We start from the raw sequence: 17,064 nt of genomic DNA, 5'->3' as shown, positions 1-17,064 counted from the left end.
TGTCTCCCAGTGACTCAGTCTCAGAGCTGAGACTGTGATGGACACCTTAGCTGTGTGCAGGAAAAACTGTGTGCATCTTGTGTTCTATGCTATCCCAAAATTGATTGGGAAATCTGGTCACTAATGCTCTGAAATCCTAGAGACATATCTACCTTTCTTCTATGCATTTCTCCGTGCAGCTTGACAAGACACGATCAGGGCCAAACTACAGTTGATGGCAAGAGATGAAGAAGCAGCTGACACAAGGGTCTTAGACATTCAAAAGGTTTCTAATTTTGACTAGATCTGTCTCACTATGACTAGACCTTGAAACAACTTATTGTCCAATAATATTACTATCAACAAGCATTCCACATCTGTTGCTTGTGTCCTCTGTTTTCTTCCTTTTATCCCCTTATTTCAATAACTGCATTTGTCTTTCCAGGTATCTTATCCAACTTTGTGTTCATCTCATTTATTTAAGTTTAAGCCATAACTATCTGGTATTTCTGCATATAAAACTGCCTAGAGGAAACATATCCCAGTCTTGGTTGCTCTTCACGTAATACATTTAGCATGTGTAATAATTTTAGGGAAAAGTAATCATTCATAATGAAGCTGCAGAAAGAGCCAGGTTAAGGTTTCTTTTGACTGATCTGGTTGTATCCTCAAAATATCAGAATGCTGGAAACTGACAACGTATGGCAAAATACATTTTTTTTGTTTTAGAATTTAATTTGTTCTCTATGGTACTGTCTTTATAAACTTAACGTGTTCTCTACTAAAAAGCTTTATAGGGTCAATATCCTAATGGCAGCTTTTGTCATGCATGAAATATCGCAAAACCAAAAGGATATTGAGCATTATGCCATTTTCCAGGAAGGCACACAGTTGTTAAATGTAGATGAGGATTCTATTTGTATGTTGTTTCACCTGTAATCTTCTTCCCAATCTCATAATGAGAAGCCTAACCCAACATCTGACCGAATGAACCTTAATTTTTTTTTTTCCCTCTAACCTTAAGCTGCAAGACCAGTATGGAGACCTGTTTTATAGAAGAGTCTTCTTTTAAAGGGCAGGTGGTATGAAAACATCTTGCAAACCCCTGTACGCTCTAAAGCATAAAATCACTAATACTATCTCACAAGAGTACTAAATCTGCTTACCTTTTTCACCTGATTATTACGTGTTAATATCTCTTCTGTAGGCTGAGACTCATTTTCTGCTGCTTGAGGTTCTTTTTGAACAACTGGTGTCTTTTGGGGGAAAGAGAAAATCCATTTCAGAGGTGAACATACAATATTTTTTCAAAAACACTTTTGTGCTTCAGTACAATATTTATTATGTGTGATTATTTTCGTTGTTCATGTATTTTATGAAGCACCTAGAACACTGTATCAAATTTATCTTAAACCAAATACTTCCTCAATCACTAAATGGATTTTCAAAAATAAATACAGTAACAGTCAAAAGGACTTACAATGATTAATGCTAAATAATATTTGTAGAGATTTCTTATCTTAGTCTGTTTCTTCTACAAATTATGCCTCCAAAATGTGAGAAGAAACATACAGTAGAAATGGACATCAACAGATATACAATCCTTTAAAGCAAATAAATCATTAACACCTCTAAACATTAAGCAACCCCCCCCCCAAACATACCTAAGTTTAAATATTTAAAATTTTAAAACAATTTGAATGCAAGGCATAGAATGATGGGCATTAATATATATGAATATAGATGAATGCCTTGTAAGCCCATTGCCCTAATCCTCATGCTATTTAATAATAGTGAAATTCTGTATATCCAGTAGCTGAAGAATCAAACCCTGGAAGAAAATGAATGAACAAGAGACACAAGAGGGAAGGACAGAAAAATAGACATATATTTATCATTTATGAAGTACCAAAATGGTTTCAAGCACTATTTCATTTCCTTTCCTGTTTTATCAGTTTAAAATATGAACTACCTATCTGAACAACTCTGCAAGTAAATAGAAGCACAATTAACTTATTATATTTTAACATTCCTAGATAATGTAGAATGTTACCAGGCTTGCCTGGTGAAAACTTGGCAGGACTTCTTTGCTATCTTGAGATTCAGATTTTATTTCCTTATGTTCGACCAGTACCTGCTGCATAAGAGAAAAAATATATATATGTTGTTATGCATACTACCTTACAGAACAAAACAACGTCAAAATAATATATATGCATGAATTAAAGGCTGGGTCTTTACTACATGTATTACTTTGAAAGCAACAAGTAGATACAGAGACAATCTCGGGCTCATCTTCTGCAAACATTTGCACTCATACTTAACTCTTTACTATAAACAACTTCTCCATGAAATTGCCTGTAGCAGTAAACTTTAAATGCTGAGTGCAATTTTCAGTTAATCATTTTCTCCACAGGAGATAAATAATAATTTTTCCACCAGCAGAAACGCTGCTACAAAATGTAGAGTTGTTCTCAGTTCCCACACACACTACTTTTTCTCATAAAAAGAATGTCTCAGCAAGTCCCCTTTTGGTTACAGTATATCCATAAAAAATAATTTAAAAAATAAAAATAAATACAGTCAGAAATAAAATCCAGCAACAACTCTCAAACGAGTTGGTAGTTTAAGGACAGTGTGTTTTCTAAGCACCTGGTTAGTATACATGTACGCAACTCAGCACACACATACTTTACACTTTGTGACATATACTGGTTTGATGAACCACATTTTAAAGATAACGGTAACAAGCAGGAGTATCAAAACTAAACTTTATTTCATTGTAGAATACAGTTCTTTAAAATTACCACAGAAATGTGAAATATACTGGAGGAAAATATTTCAGAGCCACAAGTCAATGCATGGCTCCATCAAAACTGTCAGCTGAGTATGTGTTGGAAACAGCCTGTCACTTAATGAGAAAAAACTTTTGCTGGTGTTGCAAGTGTTCATTTGCTCTTTTAATGTAAGAATTTTCCACATAGTAGATTTTTATTACATTGTTCACCTAGTGATCTAAGAATGTATTTTTTTAATGCTTAGGATTTTTTTCATGTCAAATTAAATTGCATTTTAACAAACTGGGTAATAAGTATACTCTCACATTGGTGGTTTGTTTTTAACCAAACCCTTACCGATTAATCTACCTTTGACAGAAATGGCCGATTAAGAAAAAAAAATCATACTGCATATTCTTTTCATCACCATTGGGAATGTAGTAACACCTCAGATTAAAATAAACAGATTCAGCATTATCTTCCCAAGCTATACTAAATAATCTTCCTCTTCTTTACAACATGTGCACGCTTTCAAACATAGTGATTACTATGGACTAATGACTTGATGAACTTGTTTCAAAACTCTGACAGAATATATAAATTATAATGTTATGCATTAATTTCTCTCTTCTGTCAAAATCAACAGAATTATGTGAACAAACAATAACTCCAAGCCATGTTCGACATCTGCACATGTTATGTGACTGCTTTCCTTTGTTGGGTGTGGTGTTTTCTCTTTTGTTCACTCCCCATGGGAGAATTGCAGGCACAATGCTGTTGTGTTATTTTAATAAAATGATGTGTACTGTGTATATATGTACTATGGGCTGTCTGTTTGTATTAACAAAAACTAGGCCAAAGGGATTTGATCTAGCTTTGGGAAATAAAAGTGTTGAGACCTGTGGCAACTCTTAATTCTCATGGATCCATTCTCAAACATTCTGCTGATTCTTCCTGCGCTGATATTTTACCCTGTGATGGAAAATTCTATTGTGCCTTTTAAAAAACAGTTTTACTAGCCATAGCCTTCCTGCTGCCCTTGTAGGAAACTATTTAGGTACCTGAGCACCTTCATAATTCAAGAGAAACTATTTTAACATTTTCAGTCACTTTGATATGTCTTTGGTCCTTTGTTGCTGAAAAGAAGCATCGTGAGTCTTGACATGCAGAAAATTCAGATTTTTTTTCAGTATTTTTTTCTAGTAATTACATCTAAATTTATGTCCTAATTAAACTGATTAAAATCAGTTTGTTCTCTTTTAGCAGCATCTCACTGGCCTAAATCAGGATTACTCTCCCATTAATTTATTTTTTAGACTTCAGGGTAAAAAAGACAGTCCTTGCCCCATGAAGCCTGCAGCATTTTTACAACAAGCGGTAATAATTGCACAACTGGATTATTTTTAATTCGTTATGTGTATTAGTACTGTTGAAAAGATAAACAGATTAGATTTCATAAGTCCACACTTGTATACCACATATCTCTCACTAGGCTGCTTCTTGTAACATCGTGAAAACAGTACATCTTAAAAATAATAATAATAATAATAATAATAAAGTAGAAGTAGTACAAGTTAGTTGTTCCAGAAAAATAATTATAATATAAATCATGTGTCCAGGACTGGTAATATCCACTCCTGAAGACTGACTTCCTTCAGACAACGGCAGGAAGCAACATACTGTTTCCTCTGCTATGATTAACCTTATAGAGCATAACCACTAATATGTGGTTACACAATTAATGATATAGTATCAAATTCATAATAAAAAGCTTCATGGTCTTGATTCAGCTATTTTTAAAGAGATCTAAATGTAACAAATTGAAGTGTCTTGTTCATTTCTGTGAAAATTAGAATATACCTTATAGTGCTCAAAAGGAAAAAAAACATATATTTTCAGTAAGCCTCTTAAAAATATTGTTTTATCAGAAAGCAATACATGATCTATTGTATAATTTTAACATCAACTGAAATGTAAGGAACATATACAGAAAATACTAAATAAGATATTGTAAAGTGATGAACAAATATTTGTTTATATTTTCTTGTAATTACGAGCAAAACACAAACAAGTGAGCATCTCTTCCTGAATTTTAAAAATAATTAGACTCCATCCAACTACTTTTGAGAGAGTACTAAACCATTACTGAGAACATCTCCTCAAGGCCTCACTCACAACTGGAAGTACCTGAACAGTAAGAGACGTTTTTTAAAGAAGATGTATATTTTATGTTGGCTTGCTGATGGTATGGTACACTGTATAGTCCCTGTTTAATAGACACATTCCAAATTGATTCTGTTTTTCTAGAACACACATGTTTTTCTCACAAGCTCCTCTGAGGTACCAAGAACTGATCTGTTGAAAATAAACCAACTGAAGATGATGAGCTGCAGGCTCATCACCAAGAAAGCTGAACATCAAGCTGAACACTAAGAAAATGCATTTCTGGTACGAATATAAACATCCTCCTGTGGATACTAAATCCAACATATAATTTGATAACTTAATGTACTTCAGGGGTAGCAACAGGCCCTGAAGCAACAAAATTACTCCAGACATTGGAAATGATATTCTGATATAATAAGCAGGAATCATTATTCTGATTTCCCCTAGTGGAAATAGGACTAAGTACTAGTGTCCCACCAAGCTGGCATCCCATTCACCAGATAATACTCTTTTTAATGCTGTGAGAAAATCAGCATTCACCCCTCACAACAATAGCATAAGTTATCAATGCTAACCAGTCATTAATTCAAAGGCAATAATAAAGTGAACAGAATATTTTTTTGTATTTTTTTAAGAAATTAAAATCACATTTAATTCTGAGAGCTTGTTTTCATTTTAGTAGTTCTGTTCTTTTCCTAGGTATTTCTATTTCATTTAAAATAATACATTTCTTATTTCATTAGAGAAGACAAGTCTTGAAGCTCAGTCTAAAGCAAATAAACCACGCATAATAATAATAAAGAATTTCTAGAGTCCTCATCCTATTGATAAGGTCACTTAAGTTCAAAAGACACCTGCTGCAAATGCCTTCAGTTAAAAAAGTGTGATCAGTAAGAGTGTCATTCATCCTCACTAATTTCCATATGTCCATATCTACAAAAACATTAAACAAACAACTGGACCGGAAAGACATCACCCAGTTTAGATTTTCATTTTACTTTGAACTTGATTGATATGTTTTAGACATCACAGTACTCCAGAGGCCATTTTCAAACCTCAGAGCCCAGTAGCTCCCACTACAAACAATAGAGAATCAGTTCACCTCTGATCAAGACCATTAGGACATACTAGAGGCTGGACTTTTAAAATCTTACCTACAACACATAACACGTTTATAAAAGAGTAAGAGGAAACCAAGCCATGTAGTACACATTACTAAATACTAACAATTACTTTTGGTAAGTTGAACAAGAAATGGTTTTCCAGGTCTAGGATCTTCTTTAGTCCTTTTCCTCTCCCATCTCCCCTGAGGTATTTTTGTAACCAACTGGCAAATTTCAACCAGGCTTAACAGAAAGAGAACAGTCCCAAATTATCACATTCCTAAAACAAGAGTAAAGCAATGAAGAGGGACCATATCAATGCTGCCACACTAAGGAAAAGCAACTCTGATTTCAATCCCAATTGTATAGCAGAAAACATGCGCAGCAGGGGTAGGGCGTAGGAGGGTGGGAAAGACACGAGGGCTTCACCCACACAAACAGCTCCCAGAACAGTAGTAAATTAAATCTAAGGACATAGATCTACTGGAAATGCAGTTTCAGGCCATTGCTGCTCATGGACTTATTTAAATTAACTCAGTTCAGAATTCTTTTTTGACCTAACTTTTGTATCTAACATTAAAGGAATGTAAGGGGCTACACTTACAGTCTAACATTCAATATGAGATACTTTTTGGACATAAAGGTAGTATTTTGATAGTTGCAGGAAGCAATGTTTGCTATCATTTCCTAAAACACAGGTTCATCAGCCTCCCATAATTCCCTGAAGAGGCAGTTACTGTTTAAAAGGAGTAGTTCATCTGCCATGGGTCCACTCATCTCAGGGCACCCCTAACAACAAATGCAAGCATGAATATCAGATGTGGTAGCAATTTTTGGGACATAAGCTTCAGCCTTTGTGGAACTAGAATAAAACCATCACGCTTGCTCAGAGAGGTGAAAAATCCATCTGCAAGTAAGTTACTAGTCTAATCAATAAATGAAGCAACCCTCTGGTGAAAATCAAGAAAGTCTTCTGTACCATCTACATGATGTTACTGATGTATTACTGATATCTTTTGCCGTAATTGAAGGCACTCTCTTACAACAGCCTATACAATCTACCCAGCCGTGACAATGCAGAATTCGCCTTCTTGAGACTTCACATCCAAACAATAACTGAAATGAGTAATACTTCCAACAACATTCTGGATACATTTAACACACCTCTTCATCACTTAGACTGGAATATGCCATACATAAAGGGAAAAAAAAGTAAAGAAAAAGTTATATTAAACTATAAGCAGTATAACACAATTATCACCCCAAAAAGAGCTTAGGTTTTAATAGATTTTTATATTGGCTCATTTTCATTTAAGGGACATGAAAAAAACAGTCAGAAGAAACAGTGAAGAATATTCTATCATACATTAGCATTTTTATCCATTTGTTTTGTCTGGCTTCTGTGTTATAACACATCGTAGGAGCTGGAAAAAAATATACAACTCTTATAAAAGTAATATTTATCCAAGACAAAAATATTGCTCTTGCTCTGGTTCACCTACTTCCATTTTTATGTTGTATTTCTGGCCAAGAACACTCTCCAGGAGTTCTTTGATCGTCTGGTCTGAGGGAGATGGAGAAGTAGACTGCAGGGAAGCAGTTATTTCGTCAACAGACTTTGCAACCACTTTCACAGGCAATGCTGGTGTGGAAGTAGGCTCTTCAGGTTTGCTCTGCTGGAAGTTCTCGTATATTTTTGAAGTGTCTGGTCTAGTCACATCTTGTGCCTCTTCCAACTGTTCTCGAGCAGACCTCACACTTGGCTGCTTGCTTCCTTTTCTCAGCACTCGTCCTGATTCAACATTTAAATCTTGCTGCTTTGCTTTTGAAATCACTTTGCTCCCCTTCTTACAGCTTTCCCTGGTTGTTTTTTCTTTCCTTGAAATGTTTTTATTTGTATCCAAATCTGTAGAGCTAAAGTCACCACTATCTTTAAACACAGTGCCTATTTCTTCAGTTGTATCCCTTTCTAAATTTTGGGGATTCGTCTTTAGTATATGCACTCTATCCTTTACTTTACTAACAGCTTTTGTCTTTCCTAATGACACAGGGGAATTACTGGTGTGAAGATTAAACCTGCAGTAACTTGGCTTCTGAAGTGGTGCTGGGTGCTTAACCATGACAATTTTTTTAGCGGTACCTGCCAATGATGCTATTACAGGCAGTTTTACAACACGACTTTCATGACTACATGTGGCATTTTCTCTGCTAACTCTTTCAGAGGAACCTGGATTTATGTCATCACTGCCTTCTTCCACAGTTATATTTCTGTGAGTCATTACCCTGAGATGAGGAGTTTGTTTTTTCATTTCTCTCACTTCAAAAGATATCCTTACTTCCTGTGAACTTCAGAACACCCAATGAATTAATTAGTAATATTTTTATTTATATGCATGACAGGCTTATGTGGACTCTTTGACCTCTGAAGAGGATAATGTTCTTAAACAACACGATTGACCTAATGTGTTAAATCTTCCAATAAGAGCTAAATGCTCATGCTTCTAGGAGCAGTAACTATTGCTCGTTTGATCTTCAGACTGTCCTGCTGGGATTCCCTGCATATAGTCTCACATTCCTTAATCATATTCAGCTCCTCCAGATAACAGTCCAAAGTGCTTGTGTTTTCTAGCAATTCTCTCCTGCTGCACACAGCCTGTAAATTCAAAGAGAAATGAGTTTTTATACTTTACATGCCAACACAGAACCCAAGCTTTCAAAGACAACTTCACTTCACTAAGAGCCCTGGGGATTTCAATGAGACTAAAGGCATATAATTGAACACCAGCAACAGTTTCTACCATTTTACCTAACAAAAATGCCAAATTGTTTCAGTCTTTGGGATCACACACTGGAAGCCACCCAGAAGCTGCCAGCTGAAGAAGAACTGAGACAGATTCAAGCTCAGCGCCCACCCGAAGGAGCCACAGCGGCATGCTCCCTACAAAAACAAGTGACCTCAGACCCCCACAAGCCCGGCTTCTCAACCTGGGGCAGGCAGAGGACCTCCCTCCCCCTCACAAAGGGGCCTCCCAACAGGACACGCCGGCGTCCCGCGACCTGACAGACTTCACTCCCACACCCGGGCGGCTACCCCAGCGCCCCCGCGCCGCTCCCCTCACAGCTCCCCGGCCACGAAGCCTCTTGGGCGGGCGGGCGGGGCACGGACGCGCACCGTAACCGCGCAACCGGGCTCCAGGCGGGGGAGCGAGGGGCCGAGCGCTCCCTCTGCCGGCCGGAGGGCGCCAAGCTCGGCCGCGCAGCAGCGGCGGTGCGGTGTTAACGTGGGGCGCGGCTCTGGGAGCTCCCCTCCGCGGGTCTGGCCCTCAGGGCCCGCGGTCAGGGCGGCGTTGCCGGTGCTCTGTGTGTCCCGCAGGGCTACCCTCCTGAGCACAGTCACATACGCGTTCTCCCTAAGGGTCTGGATGATTTTCTTGATTAATCGTCAAAGGCTCGGCTTGGAGACAAAAGCCAAAGCAAGCTGCGTTTGCCTGCTTTATTGTCACCAATACACTTTCTGTCTCTGGGGTTTTATTTAAAATACCAGGGATTGTCCGCAACAGGATAGGCTCCACAAACTGACTGGCTTCGCCGCAGTAACATGAGCACGAGGGCTGAAACGAGTTCGCTGAGAGGAGTTGGGGGGGTGGCGACACGCGCCAAAGGTCTTCAAAATATAATAAAAACTGAACGCAAAAATTAAAAGAAAACGTTAAAAGTCAAAGTGGGTCCGCCAAGAGGACTATAACTGGAAATACAGCACAAACCTACAAGGTCGCATTGACTCAGTTGCCCAGCGGGCTGGTTGTGCAGAACACAAGGACAAAGGGAAGCAGCTCATAGCAGGAAAGGGGAAAAATGAGTTTCATATAATCATAGAATAGTTTGGGTTGGAAAGGACCTTTAAAGATCATATAGTCTAAACACAAAGTACTGACTGCTTTCCAGGAATCCCTGGGCTGCAACACTTCTCAAAATTAGGCTCACAATCCATTTATGTCTTTTATGGTGGGTAAAAAATAGTCTTTTTCTCTTTCATTTTCTTTTTTTTTTTTTCTTTTCCTCCAGTTTGGATCACCAAACACCTGTGTGATAACAAGGGACTGTAGTGACTAACAGCATACGTTGGATTCAAATAAGCCATGCAGCTGATTAGAAGGATCCAACAAGCAAGTGCCTTCGATTATCCTCTCCTTTCTTTGTAGCTTTCAGCTACAGCTTTGTAGCTTTTTTTCCAACCTAATTGTATTGCCGGAGTCCAAGGGGGTGGCCAGTGTACTTCCTGCAGACAATGCCCCATGCACTAGGCTAGACAACCCACTTTTAGCTTCCTAAGGGAACTAAGGACTCGTTAAAGATTAAAAACTCATTAGCCAGTCACATTAAAACCAAATTAATAGTAGGATTTCTTCTTGTTGTAGTAAGATAACTGATTAAAGCCCTGTAATACACCCTAGGAAGCCTGTCTATTTTGTGTCTAGTTGGCTTCTCCCTCTCTCCAGCAGCAATACTAGAATAGTTGGAGGAGCAGTAGGTGGGATAGGAAGTAGTTGTTCTGTGTGGAAGGATTCCCATTAGCTGTCCAAGCCATTAGAGCAGTTCCAAACAAGCATGGAAGTGTTTGATTCCCCCATTGAAGATGAATCCTATCAGCAGGTTAATGCAGTTGTAAGTCTAGAGAGCAGATTCATTTCAAACTAATTACACAGTCAGTGAAGCCTCAACAATTTAGTTTACTGAGAACAGCTCCTCTCCGCAGGAGTCACAGTGGGGCGTGGAAGAAAAAGCCCTGCATGTGAAGAGGTATTTGCATCAGGAAGTTCCCATAAGGAGATGCTGAATGGCAAGAAGTATTTGCATTAAAAAAAAAAAAAAAAAAAGAGTTAGGAAGGAGGAAAAATCCTTAGACGTGGATTTTCTCCTTAGGTTAATAGTTGTGGTAAAATGGTGGTGTCCTGCAGGAAAATAAGTGTGCTGCGTTATCTTACTGTATCTGTGGTCCACCAGCTCAGCTTGTAGCAAAGCAGGGACTGGCTCCAGGAGAATGCATTTAGGTTGCAAGAAATGTTCAAGCTGTAGTTCAAATATGTTTCCTGTTCCACAACATTGAGGTTCTCAGTCTTGTAGCAAAGTGAGTTAGCACCCAAGGGTAGCTATTGACCAGTTAAATCCTAAATGCTATTTCCCCTACAAAGCCACACACTCTGCTTAGCAGTCATTCCAGGAATAAGTGTTGCCAATATCCTCTAGAAACCAGCTGGAGCTGTAGAGATGACAACTGCATCTGGTACACAAGAATACAGGGAAACCTTTTTCTCGATGCCCCAGGTACTATTAGTATGTGCCCCATCTCTAAATGTTCACAGTGCTGCTTGAAGCCAGGAGGTGGGTTTTTATTAACATTAAGTATTTAGTTAAACAGGCTAAGTCTCATCTCTGTAGCCTGCAAAGTCCAAAATTTAATCAGTAGATGAATTTTTATACTGAGCAAATGGATCTAGATTTGGAAAATCTTGTGCACGTTTAGTCCCTAGGTACACATTATTATTTTTCTTAATTAGGGCTCACCAGATCACTAAGCTTTCTAATATCATATAAATTGCACCGTCTAGGTTATTAGTCTATTAATGTTATAAAGAAGGCTTTTTTTCTTTCTTTTTATTCTTTTTTTTTCTTTTTCCATTTAGGAGGAAAAGTGATTATTTAAAAAACACTTCATTTGGTTAGAGAAAGTCTGCAAATTCAGTTTCTTTTCTCCTAAATTGTCTGAGTCCACACCGTGTAGGAAGTCTCACCCCTGGTGCACATCATCGCTGTGATCCAAGTTCATGCTGCAACGATATTTAGATGCACGTATTCCTCCCAGGCCTCGGAAGGAAGTAAGCACACAGTCAGGAGGAGTTATGGAGCTCTCCAATAGCTACCTTGGTCTAGGCAATTGCAAATCAGGACAGCAGAGTGCATATGAAATATGCACAACCTGCTATGGGTTGTCCAGCAATGCCAGAAAGAGTCCCTGGAAAGCTAAATAGCAATCACTTAAAGGAAAAGAAAAGTAAGGGCAGAGCTACATTGCTAGTTCTTCTGCAGCTTACACTTAAATAGCAACTTCACCTTGGCATCCTTTTCCAGCTGGCTGTGAAATCCTTTTCACTTGAAAAAAGTCTAAATCCCCAGCAGACCTGCTGAGGGGTTCTGATCTCCCTTCTGGCATGCTACAGTCAAAGTGCTTGTCTACCCTGCCTCAAAATGGGACTACACTTTCTCAAGGCTATTCAACAGTTCAACAATTCTGTAAGGATAACAGCACATTTACAAATATGGTTTTGCCATGATGCCCAGGTGGCATTATCCCATTTCAGAGACCACAAAGAGAACACAAAGAACACAAAGAGTTGGAATAACTTTTTTAAGTCTCCCAGTAGAACTAGTGGCAGATCCATAACAGACTATATTTTTGACTGTTAGTAAATGGAAAATCAAAGGTATGTATCCTCAGACTACACATTACTACTTGCTAGTTAAGGGGATCAACATCTTTGTTTAATGTTTCTGTCACATATATGTGTAAAATGGCCATAAAGACTCAGAGAAAATCAAACAATTATAAGTTAAAATGCTGATCTGTGAAGTATGGTCTCTGAGGATGTAGCACACAAACTTTTCTGCCAGTTACACCATGGGGGCAGTAATCTGCAAGAGAACAGTGGAGTAAACAGGTAGGTGGCAAAAAATCTCTTAAGTCAGACAGTGTCAACACTGAAAATCTTTTTGGTTAACTGCAAGGTTTTGTTACAGCTGAGCTGAAGCAAACACTTTTTTATTGTTATTATTCACAGATCAATCCATATTGAATCCCTTGTGCAGTAAGCAGCAATAGAAAGGTTTTGCAGAATTAGTATTATAAATCATATATTCAATCCTTCCGTGAGCATTGAAAATATTGTCATTCTTCTAATCACTATATCCTCTCTTTGATGCAGACCCAGCCCCTACTAATCCCTCTTGTGATTGTGAGATATCTGTACTTGCCAGTACTATGTCAGCAGAAATAGCTAAAATTTTTCTTCCTCCTATGATTTTGAGCTTTGCTTCGCCCTCTCCCCCCCCCCAAACACCAAATGAATGACATTATTTAAATAATGGTGTTTCCTTTATAATTCAAAATAAAAGTCAACAAAAAGATAGAAACAAGATGGAGCTTTTTCATTCTCAACCATATCTGAAATGAGAAAATTGGGTCATCTTGAATGATCTTGAATTTCAGGTTTATTTTTTGGTATGATGAGACTGCAATATTTTCAGTTATGTGCCATTTCATTATACAACCTAAGAAAACTTACATGAGTAACTTCTAGAAGCCTATCACACACAGCCTTTATTATAGGCACAAGGTCAGAGACACTCCTGGCTTTAAAAAAGGCTGTAAGCAATAAATCGAGAAATTACAGCTAAACACCTGCCAAAATCTTTGCTGGGCTCAGCCCTTTACTAGCTTTAGATTTAAAATTTGATCCTGTTATCTCTGTTCTCTATTGTCTTTCAGTTAATACTAGAAAACAGTAGATTTTCCAGTCCCTTATTCTACCCCAACCCTTTTTACACTTAGGACAACAACTTGACTGTGAATGTGTGTGTATCTATATATATGTGATGCACGTGTGCTTTTAGATATCACAGTTGAAGAGTCCTCCCCAGGTTTTACAGATGAAGTGTCAGCATTGAAGGACAATGAAATCCTATTTAATCACAAGAAAAATCTTTACATCTGCTTAGTTTCTTCAGCAAAAGGAAATGTCCTGCAAGGGGTGAGGAGAGATGTCTGCAAAAGCTGAAGTTTCAGTTGTGTCATAGGGTAAGGTTAGAAAAGATTTACAGGATTTCTGGCACAGAACAAGTGGTGAGGGGAATATTTGTTGGTTATTGATCCTGAAAAAGAGCTAAAGATTCAATGTTCAACAGGTAATAGGAAAGCCACCTAATCCAACTATGAAAGTGTTGGGCTGGAAGACGGAATTTCTATCCTTTACAGGACATGAAGGAAAGCAGTGTTGGCTTACTTCCCAACAATCCCACCTTAAGTTGCTACCTAAAAAGGAGTAACCCTGAAACCACATGCACTTCAGAAACATTTAGGCAGCTGCCTTGTTGGCTGTGGAAGGGTGGAGGAGGAATGAATGAAATCTGCTTAGCCCTGCCTCTTCCTTGTCTCACCAGTAGTTGCACAGAGAAGTGAGCTCACATGAAGGCGGAAGGGAAGGCACATGGTGAGCTAAGTGACCTTCCTGATGTCATACTCTTCAAATCTGCTCAGCAGGAAGAATTACCCTTGAAATGCTTGAAGCAGCAGCAGAAGCTCAGACCAACTGCTGGGAGAGCCAACCACTCTCCAAACTACTGAACAGCTGCTGCCCCTGAGGAGTCCTAAAATGTTACTGAATCCAGACCTTCCTCTACTTTCCCATAGATGCGAGTTGACTATCCTATTTTATGGGTCTTGCTTATGATTTCAGGGTATTACTGGTTGATACTCACATTCTCACATTTCAATGTAAAACTATGGGATGTGTTACATAGGGCCTCCAGACATCCTTTTCCAGGGCAAATATCATTTTTTTTGCTATGTGCAGGTTAGTATATGTCCCCTGATGGTGTAAATGGCTGAAGTGTTTCTGTATGAGTGATCACACTACCACACATCCCACAATTTCTGGGTGTCCGTATTAATACAGCTCAAGAAAATGTGCAGTTAACACAGCCTGAATTCATTTGTGCTCTAGGAACTGCAAGCTGGGTAAAGCTGTGGAACTGCTCCCTGGGGAAGACTTTAAATAAGCCAGCCTTGATTTTGTACATTTGATTCTTCAGAGCTGAAGCCAGCCGAGAAAGACAGTTATGATGGATACTGGTCTCTCCCATGCTTTTCTGTAAAACTGCTGTAGAGACAGAGAAGGGAAATGAATATTTTGTACAGGCAAGGGAAATCAGGGAAAAAAAAAAATGAAAATACGGTACTATGCAGTGATAGAAGAATAACATTTCTACACTCTCCATCACACAAAATCCAGGTTGCCAGCTCAACCTTCTGCTTAGAAAGGTCAGTTTGCAGAAGAATGGGTGTGTTTATATTGACATGAATATCCCAAGGAGCTGATCAGCTCTGCATCACTTGACCAATACAGGGATCTTTGGCTTACATCAGTAAAACAGATGTTCTCACAGAGAACTCACTGCAGGTTTTGGAGAAGTCAGATTCATGAGGAGTGGAAATACTTTTTTTTCAATGAGCAGATACTGTTGGGAAAAAAAAAAAATGGAAAAGAAAGGACAGACAGTGGGCCAGGAAGCCTTTCTCAGCTTTTACAAGGAAGTAGTTCTAGGATTCATGCAAAAGTGCCTCTCCTACCAAGCTTTGTTTCTGATACCAGTTTATGTAGATTAACTGCATTTTAGTTTGCTTTATTACTTCCTTATACATGTATTTCAGAAATCTGTGTATGTCCTGAAACACCATTTTTGTGATTTAGGTGAGACTCTTCCAAGCAGATGCCATTGAAGTATATTTGTTTATCTCTGCACGTAACTGTATTCCCATCTCCTTTAGTACTGTTTCTTCCATGCTATATTACTGCCATTACTTTGAAACAAAGCGCACTTTAAAATAAAACAAAGAAAACTTTCAAAAATGTAGAGTAATTGCATCAGAATTGGCACACTGATTGAAATAAATATTAGTAGCATTGCCACTTATGTTTCAGTAAATCATAACATAAATAATGCACCCAATAATTGAAATACATACCTATATGTCTAATCTTGAATCAAGTGAGAAATGTCAAATGCATTTATTTTAATGTAAAGTAAGTAAGACAGACTTTGCCAGCATCCTACCAGCTGAAGTTCTGCAAGCAACATACCCACATCTACCCAATTAGCAAAAATGAAGTGACTGTATACACTGGATCATGATTTACCTACTTAAGAGCTATTTTGTTACACTAAAGAAAAAGTAAACCACTTCCTTACTCTGTTCTCTGCCACCGTCAGACACTAGCTTATTTGTAGCTTTTCATTTCGTTATTTGTGCTTCTCTTTAATTGGTCAGATATGTATTTTTGGGGATGGGGTGATGTATTTATTTTATGTCAGGAATGTCTCTCATGTCTCTCATGTCTCTACTTGTGTGCTGAATGATGCATAGAAAAAAATTAAATGTAATGAATTGCAATGAATTATAATAAAATTAAAAAGAAAAAGAGAAATAAAAAGAAATTAGATGAATTGGGATAAAGTAAATAATAATAATAAGTAACGAAGATAAATAAAATTAAGTAAAACAAAGTGCGGCAGCAGAAAGTCGCCTCTGCAACGAGCCGTGCAACGTCCACGGGGCCTCGTAGAGCACCCGTGAAACGCGCACCGGGAGCGAACCCCCGGACACGCGTGGGAGCACCACCGCTGCCCCGACGGCTCGGCCCCGGCAGGATTGGGCCTCCGGGGGGGGAGGATCCGCAGCCTCCTTGAGCCCCGCGGGGAGGATGAAGGAGACGAAGAGAAGCGGGGAAGCAGAGGGCGGCGGGCGGTACCCATCCCGGTTGCGGGTACCGGCAGGGTTCCCACGCGGTTCCTGTTTGCCCGCGTGGGTGGGGAGGATTTGGGGTCGGCAACAAACCCGGGGGGTTTCCACCGCCGGGAGGGACGGGAGAGCCGGGTCTGTACGGGAGGCAGAGCCGGGGAAATGAAAAGGCGGCTGTAGAGTGAGGAGCAAGGGAGGCACCCTGACGCGGAGACAGCCTGGCAGCCTTTTTCCGAGGTAGAGCCCTGCCCCGCACAAGCACCGCCGACAGATCCCCAGGCCGGAGGCGGCGGCATCTGGATAAAATCAAATAAAACCTGCGAGACAAACTGAGCTGGCCAGCGGGCGCTGCCTCTTCCAGAGAACAAGTGACTCTTAGGCAGGAGCGCATTAAAATAGCGCTGCCCGTCCCCCGGAGGTACAGTTAAAGCCCCCGCCAGCTCCATCCTTCGCCCGCCCCACGCGT

At 39.2% G+C, this 17,064-nt stretch overlaps 1 protein-coding gene across 14 annotated transcripts in view; it reads right to left on the bottom strand.

Moving 5' to 3' along the window:
- TTC6 (tetratricopeptide repeat domain 6) overlaps positions 1–17,064 on the bottom strand; it is a 71,964-nt gene that overhangs the window by 51,656 nt on the left and 3,244 nt on the right. For 12 of the 14 annotated variants that reach the window (XR_014584882.1, XM_083837753.1, XM_083837751.1 and 9 more), the window contains 3 exons: positions 7,528–8,678; positions 2,033–2,116; positions 1,146–1,235 (listed from right to left, as the gene is read on the bottom strand). Coding sequence is in view for 13 of the 14 variants with exons in the window: in XM_083837753.1 (XP_083693879.1) it covers positions 1,146–1,235; positions 2,033–2,116; positions 7,528–8,334 (981 nt within the window). In the remaining variant the exon portion in view is untranslated. Of the gene's footprint in view, positions 1–1,145; positions 1,236–2,032; positions 2,117–7,527; positions 8,679–9,091; positions 10,130–17,064 lie in introns of those variants that run through there. The other 2 variants (XM_083837755.1, XM_083837747.1) reach the window with 2 other exon arrangements.

Source organism: Anser anser (genome assembly GCF_964211835.1).
Source record: "Anser anser genome assembly, chromosome: 5".
Classification (NCBI taxonomy): domain Eukaryota; kingdom Metazoa; phylum Chordata; class Aves; order Anseriformes; family Anatidae; genus Anser; species Anser anser.
The sequence above is the reverse complement of the archived record's forward strand: the minus strand, read 5'-3'. Positions and strand labels throughout refer to the sequence as shown.